General features: G+C 39.2%; 1 protein-coding gene across 1 annotated transcript in view; it reads right to left on the bottom strand.

Moving 5' to 3' along the window:
• Positions 1-291: 291 nt before the first annotated feature.
• Positions 292-8,040, bottom strand: part of DCHS2 (dachsous cadherin-related 2) — a 282,266-nt gene continuing 274,517 nt past the window's right edge. Inside the window, exon 20 of the mRNA XM_058274999.2 lies at positions 292-3,303. Within this exon, the coding sequence (XP_058130982.1) occupies positions 680-3,303 (2,624 nt within the window). The 3' untranslated portion in view covers positions 292-679. The remainder of the gene's footprint in view (positions 3,304-8,040) is intronic.

The following is an 8,040-nucleotide window of genomic DNA, read 5'->3' as shown; positions in this document are numbered from 1 at the left end:
TCTGACTGGTTTATTGAGGAATAATGTTCTTATTTCTTCCTCCCTATTGGCATCGAGTTATGACAAATTCCATTCTTAATTTCTCATTAGATTTCCAAAAGACACCACATTGAAATTCAAATAATGATGAAACTCCACAAATATTATATACAGGGAAAGTGGAGAAATAACACTACAATATATTGGATCTACGGAACTTCACTTTACTCTTAAAAAACAACTTTATCCTTCCATATTTCCCATCTCTGTTACTTTCTGTCCCCAACCTGCTCCTTATTCAGTCTTCACTAATTTTTTTTTTTTTAAGATATAGGAGTCTAACTGGCAGTAATGTGACCAGAGCATGCTATAATTTATTTCCATATATTTTCAAACATTTTGGCAGTCAGTAAAGTTCACAGTCTCCTTTGGAAATCTAATCATTCGGAAAACCAGGTATAACAGTATACACTACTTGATATACACAGTCCTGAGTCCTGAGAACAAAACAAATGTTAAAAGCAGGAGTAAATTCTGGAAGAAATTTGAGAAACTTCAGTGGGGGGTTCAAAAAACCCTTACTAAATCATACCACTGGCTCTTGGAGGAGAATGAATCCAATCTGGACCATCTTTCTTGAGAATGTCTCGTTCAGTCATTCATGACCAATGGTGTGCAGGTGTTTGGCATCACCATAGTTTTATATTTGAACTTCATCTTCTGCTTTTAGTTCATGGCATGTACCACTTAAGTGTGTATCTAATAATTCTGCATCTGACAGTAGCGGAGATGTGGCAGGAGTCTGTATGGTCAATAGGGAAAGAGTGGGAGAAAAACTGGGAGTCATGGCTTCTGGCAGAGAACTGAGATGGTAGAGAATGGGGGAGCGGGGGTTTTTCTGAAGTACCTGCCCTGGGGTTATGGCTGGCATTCTTGGTGGAACTGCTTTAATCCCAGGCTGGGCTATTGCTGTTATCAGTGGTGGTGGGAAAACAAAAGATTTCTTCTCTGGGATGCCAGGCATATGTAAATGTTCATCTTTCAGTTTTGCAATATCATTAAATACCGAGGCAAGGGATTGAAACTTGGGTTCCCAACTGAGGAGATAATCCCAGTGACAGCTGCCTGTTACATTATGATCAGACGATATCTGGGTTGAAAGAGCTGTACATCGTGCTTCCTGATCACCTGAAATACATATATAATCTTTTCTGACATCAGTCAGGATGTCCTCTTTTACCCCTCTCTTCTGAAATGTCTGGGATGACACACTGTTTTGAACACAGGTTGTACCACAGTCTTCTCCTTGTTCTCCTTCCTCAGATGTATGGCTGATTTCTGCTGTTTCGGCAGTGACCACCACATCAGTTTCCCCAGACAAGCAGGAGAGCTGGTCAGAGTCCCGTGGGATCCCAGAGTCTGGTACCCTTGATTCACAATCACTTAGTGCTGACCCAGAGTCCTTTCTGAAAGGGTGCTCATTGATCCTCTGGATTTCCTTATCTTCTGCAGTTTCTCCTTCCACGGAACAGCGGCCACTGGAGTTTGAGTGCCTGTACAGATGTACTATGTCCTTCTCCATGAGGCTTATTAAACTCAACCATTCAGGCATGGCGCCCACTGGCACCATTTTGTTATTACAATCATTTATGTGCTGGAAGACCTTGACATCATAAGCGCCCTCTGTCAAACTCAAATTTATATCTAAGGATGATGATGTTTTCTTTTCCTCAGACTTATTTATTGGGTCTTTCTGTTTGTGTCTTAAAACCAATATAGTTAGAATGAAAACCAGTAACAGAAATACTAAAAAGGAGACTATCAGGCTGAGTGAAAAACTGTTGGTGGATACTGCTGAATGCTTTCCTTCAGAGGAGAAAGACACATTCACAAAAACAGTGCAAGATGTAAACTTGGAGTCTTGTTTGGGGCTGTGAGCAATTATTCTCATTTCAGTGGTGTCTTTGTTGCTCATTTGACTTTTTATTAGGGGAAGAGCTCTAGTCAAGTAGATATTTCCATTGGTTTTATTCACTGAAAAGTAAGGAGATGAAATTGCAAGGGAATAAAGAATCACTCCATCAATACCAGCATCTGCATCTGAGGCTTCCACTTTGCCAATCAGTTGTCTTTCTTTGTTCTCTTCTGGCAGAGTGAAAAAATATTGATCTTGAGTGAAAATGGGTTCAAATTCATCTATCCCTTCAATATCCACCCAAACTATTAAAGAGGCTGTTAAGTCACCTTTGTCTTTTGCTTGAACCATGATGCAGTACTTATCTTTATTTTCATAGTCAAGGATTTGCTTAGCGTGAATATCCCCTGTTAAAGGGTCAATGAGGAAGACAGCATGATCATGAGGTGTTCCGTAAGTGTTAAAACAGGGTGATAAAATAGAATATGTCACTTCTCCATAAGGACCTGCATCAAAATCCAAAGCATTTACAGAACATACGGTAGAGAAAATGGGCAGATTTTCAGGAATAACACAGTTCAAGCTTGGGAACATAAACTGAGGAGCATGATCATTATCATCCAGGACATTAACAAACACAATTGCAAAAGAAAAATGCTTCTTTTCTTCATCTGAAGCTTGGACAGTTAAAGTGAATTTTATTGTTTCTTCATAGTCCAGAGGCTTAATCAAATAAAGGACTCCAGTTTTTTCTTCTAAGAGAAAATGTCCCCTCTCATTTCCAGAGATTATGTGGTAAATGATTTCTGCATTTGTACCCACATCACAATCATGAGCTAAGACCACAGTGATGTGACTCCCTAAAGGTGTACTTTCCTTGACGTGGGTGTGATATTCCAGATTGTTGAATTTAGGTGGATTGTCGTTGACATCAAGCACTTCTATTGATATGATGGCAGTGGAGCTCAGTGGAGGGCAGCCATGGTCAGAGGCTAGAATGACAAGCTTATGGCAGGCAACTGCTTCTCGGTCCAAACTTTGAAGCAACACAAGGTGACCTACTTGCTCATAAGAAAATTCTGATTGAACAAAACTAGTTTCCACACGGAAATTGTTGTGTAAATTACCACCAATGATGGAATATTCAACACGTGTGTTTTCAGGGTTCTGGTCATAGTCAGTGACGGAAAACGTGACAAGTGTGCCTCCAATTAGAGTATCTTCACTCAAGCTGAGGTTATAGTATTGCATTGTAAACTTGGGGGCATGATTGTTCATATCTTGTATTTCTATCTCTACCAAGGTAAGAGCTCTCAGATTAGGAATTCCACCATCACTGGCTTCAACAAGAAATTGAACTGCTGGTATTTTATCCAGAAGTAATACAGGATTGACTGTAAATATTGTGCCTGAAAAACAAGACGCACCAATTTCAATCATTAAAGCTTCATTATCCATGTAGTCAACAAATATTGATTGAATACCTTTGAACACGTGTAACTTGTTATTCAAAATACAGTCAAGAGAAATTCCAAATAGAAATTTAAAATTTTTATGTCTGTACTTTTAAAACCCTCAAGACTCAGAAATAATATTCATGGTATTCACTCTATGAAATATGTTTGCTTCTTGAGGTTGCCTATGACATAAATTTCTCTTAATTTTATTTTTGTAGAGTAAGTTTTTCCATTACTAAGGTTTAAGAAAAGGTGTTCTTATTAAAAAAATTTACACCCCATTCTATTACTCATAAACACTTGTACACCAACATTCTGGCATAAAGAAATAGCTCTAGAAATACTGGTTGACACTCTGTAAAAGAAAGTAGGAAATAGGATAATGCAGATGTACTACTATTGCTTAACTATAGAGATGCCTTTCCTAAAACTCTTAGTTAATTCAGCAAGTGGGTTTTTCCTTTATTGATGAAGTACATTTAATACACCTTCTTCAAGTAAAAATATGTATGTAACAACAGTTTCCAAGATAAATGTGTTTTGAATAGAGTCTCTGAAAATTAGTACAGAATACTGACATTTTAAAAAAGGCACATTTCACTTAGAGTTTGACCATGAACTAAATTGATCTGTTAATATTTGATGCTTTCTGGAGGAAGTTTGGCACTTCCTCAAAAAACTAGCTAGAGATTTGCCATATGACCTAGCAATTCCACTGCTGGGTATACACCCAGAAGAACTGAAAACAAGGACACAAACTGATATAGCACACCAATGTTCATAGCAGCATTATTTCTATCGCCAAAAGTTGGAATCAACCAAAACACCCATCAACAAAATGTGGTACATACGTACAATGGAATACTACTCAGCTGTAAGAAGGAATACAGTACTAACACATGGGGAAAATGGATGAATCTTGAGGACCGTATGTTTAGTGAAGCAAGCCAGGCATTGAAGGACAAATACTACATGACCACTCTGATATGAAATAAGCAAATCAAGCTGTTTCAGAGAGTTGGTAACTGGATGATAGGCTTACAGGAAAGTGGGGGGTGGGGAGAGGAAGGTTGTGAGCTGATGCCTACATGGGCAAAATCAATGATAAAGTGGAGGTAAGTAGTTGTGCAGGGAAGAGGGCTAGGGTTGGGAGGATGGGTTAGATGGTCCAAGGATTTGGGAGGAGAGTTGGGGGGAGCAGGTGAACATGGGAGTGTGTCGGGCATGTGGTTGAAACTATAATGTTGAGAAAACTCTTCAGAAAACATCGTAGGGAAGGGTTACTTATTTAAGGTGCTTAATGGGGGGCATCTGGCACAGGGGCAGGTTTCTAGGAGGTGTGAGTGCTCATCTTGTCATAGAGTGTTATATCATGGGATGGAGACCCATACAATGAGTGGGAAGGTGTACCCCCATCTTGGGGAGGCCTGATGTTTCTCAAACAGAGGGAAGGGTGTCTCTCGAGAGCATTGGTGGTTCCCAGTGGGAGAGGACAGTCTAGTGTGTCAAGCCCTTAGCATTGTTGCAAGTACCTATGAATCAGGTCCTTCAAGCAGTGAAGCGTGGTTGTCACTGTGGGCCCTGAGATGAGGGGAAGAGAGGAATAGAATAGACGGAAGCAGAGGTAACTGGAGAGCAATGGAAGTATTCTATAAAATAGTGCAATGATGGATGTAGGACATGTTAAATTTCACCAAAAATTTATAAAAGTCTGTAGTCTAAAATGTATACCATAATGTAAACCATAATGTAACTAAAAATTTAGAAAAGTGTACAGTCTAAAATATAAATCATAATGTAAACCAAACTGGAACCATGGTTGTTAGCTATGCTTTACAAATGTAACACGAACATGTAAAAAGATCATTGCAGGGGAAGGGGAAAAGGGTTTGATATTGGATATAGGGGAGTTCTCTATATTGTATATGTTATTTTACTGTGGCCTAAAACTTTTTTGAAGACAAAATTAAAAATTAAAAAAAAAAAATGGATGTAGACACTGAGGAAGGAATGAAAGAGATTGCCTTGCCATGGTACATACAGGGCAATACCTATTATAGGGATGAAAGGCAAAACGTCAAAAAAAAGTTTTATGATATTTTACATTTTTTAATACCCCAATTTACTTTTATTTTATTTTTTAAAAATTAGTAATTATTCAATTTCTAATCTTTAATCCTATCATTACTATTTCATTTTCCTACTAATTGAAATTTGCAATATATTAGGCTTCATTTTTTAAGAAGTTTTGGATCACAGAGGAGTTCAACTATGGTGGGAGGAACACTGGTGTGGGGTATTATTGATGGGGGACACATGGTTGGAGGGAGTTCTCCAGGGCATGTATACAGGGTATATAAAAATGTTCAGATATTCAGTTGGTATTGTCATAGTAGGTAGAGTTATAAATGATAACTGAGGGAGTGCTGAATTCCTAGCCAGGGGACCTCTGTCACGTTCCCCAGTGGTACAGCAACAATTCCCCAAATGCAAGGGCAAAGACCAGTGAAGAAGGATGGTCCAATGATGAGCCCTTGATACTGATGACTATGTTACAAGCCCGTGTGTCTGAAATTTCAATGAGGCCTAGAGCTGCAGGGTGCATGGAGGCTCCTGATAGCATCCATGTTGCTCAAATGTGGCCACTCTGTAAGCCAAACTCAGCATGTAAACGCATTACCTTCCCCCCAGCATAGGACACGACTCTAGGGGATGAGCCTCCCTGGTTCCAAGGGATTACTACCAATCACCAGCTGGTGATACAACTATAAAAAGATCTTGAATAAAAGGGGGAAAGACAAATGAGTTCATGCCTAAGAGACTTCAAAATGAGTCGGGAGGTCATCAGAGGGGTCATGCTTATGCAAATCTCAGCAAGATCTCAGAGACAGTCAAAGCAAATACAACCCCAGGTACTGATGCTCCTGAGGGCTACAGAGACACACATGTTCTACAGTCATGGCGGATGGCTCTGGAGTTAAGTGCCTTGTCAGTGGGCCTTACTTTGGAATTTGTGCTTCTGAGTATGATGGAGTTGGACTCAGAAGTGACCTCTCTACATAAGCTTCTTCTGTCACTTTTACTGAACCTGTGGTTGGTGCTGGGGTTCATGTATACTCAGGAGACTTGAATCTCTGGACTGGCTATGTGCCAGCTGGGCCCTGATCCTCAGCAGAGTTGCAACACCTACTCTCTGGTTCGTTGGACTTACCCAGGTCAGCTAACAGGGAGGTGAACATGGTCAATCACCTCACCAGGGAACCAAGAGTGCCTACAACTGCAAGCAGGAGAATTGCATCCATCAGTTATGTGGATCTAAATGCCCTCTTGATTTAGAGGTGTAGTGGACATCACCATCCCAGGGTCCACAGGATGGAGGAATATAATATGGATTAGAGTCTACCTACTGTTATTCTACTATTCAACTATTGTGACTCTAGCTGTGGAAGAAATTGTATCATTGATGTGGAGAGAGTAGCCACAGTAATTGCTGAGGATGGGGAAAGGGAAGAAGAGATGTGATTGGGACATTTTTGGGACTTGAAGTTATCCTAAATGATATTGCAGGGACATTATATATCCTGCCATAACCCACTGAATGGACTGGGGGAGAGTGTAAACTACAATGTAAACTATAATCCATGTGGTGTAGCAGTGCCCGGAAATATATTTGCCAAATGCAATGAATGTACCACAATGATGAAAGAGGTTGCTGATGTGGGAGGAGTGGGGGTTGGGGGCTGGGGTATATGGGAACCTCTTATATTTTTTAATGTAACATTTTTTGTGATCTATGTATCTTTTAAAAAAAGTCAATAAAAATTAAAAATTAAAAAAAATTAATGCTTTAAAGACATTCTAATCATTATCTCGCATTTCAAAGTTTTGTGATAATTCATATCAAGGAAAAGAATTGCTAAGATTTAGTGCTTAGAAAGACCATTTTTCATGCTGTGATTTCTTCTGGCCACTCGTGAAATGAGACTATCCTAGGTAGAAATGGAGAACACACAGCACAATGTTCTTTTCTAGAAAGTGCCTTGCTGGAGACAGTATTATAATACTTTACCAAATTTAGCTTTTAATGTCCACTCATTGTTAAATGTTCTCTATACACTGCTTAACTGTTCTTATCCAGAATTGCTTATTTGAATTTCATAACCACTGTTGTATTGCTCTCTGATTAAAATACAAAGAGCCTTGGAGTGCATCAAGTAAACATCACAATGGATTTTACTTAGTAGAGATGCTCAGATAATTTTCTTTTTTTCGAGTTTTATTGTCCTTAGTGTCCACATGATGCTATTACTGAATTTTTTGTACTTGGCTTGAGGGAAAAAATGCTTTCAAACTCTAGTAACCTTAAGTCTTCGGTAAAATATTAATTCCTTAGACTTCATTTTGATTCTAGTTGAGGTCTGTGGTAATTGCTTGAACTCTGCTTGATTGGAATGAATGGAAAGGGTGTTTATGATATTGGGGTCTCTGGACTTCTGAGCATTTACCAGCATTTAAGCAATTCCTTTTGCTTTCTAACCATGGTTGGGGAAGAGAAATACCACTAGGATTTGCTACAGCAGCATTTGATGGGATGAACAATAGGAAGGTGATATCTGTAATTACGGGGGAAAGGAATGGGGAGCTATCCAAAGATAAAGAGCATTTGGAAAGGATTATTTCAGGTTTCCA

The sequence above is a fragment of the Dasypus novemcinctus genome, chromosome 1 (genome assembly GCF_030445035.2).
Source record: "Dasypus novemcinctus isolate mDasNov1 chromosome 1, mDasNov1.1.hap2, whole genome shotgun sequence".
NCBI classification, from domain to species: domain Eukaryota; kingdom Metazoa; phylum Chordata; class Mammalia; order Cingulata; family Dasypodidae; genus Dasypus; species Dasypus novemcinctus.
This window is presented reverse-complemented; position numbering and strand designations above follow the sequence as displayed.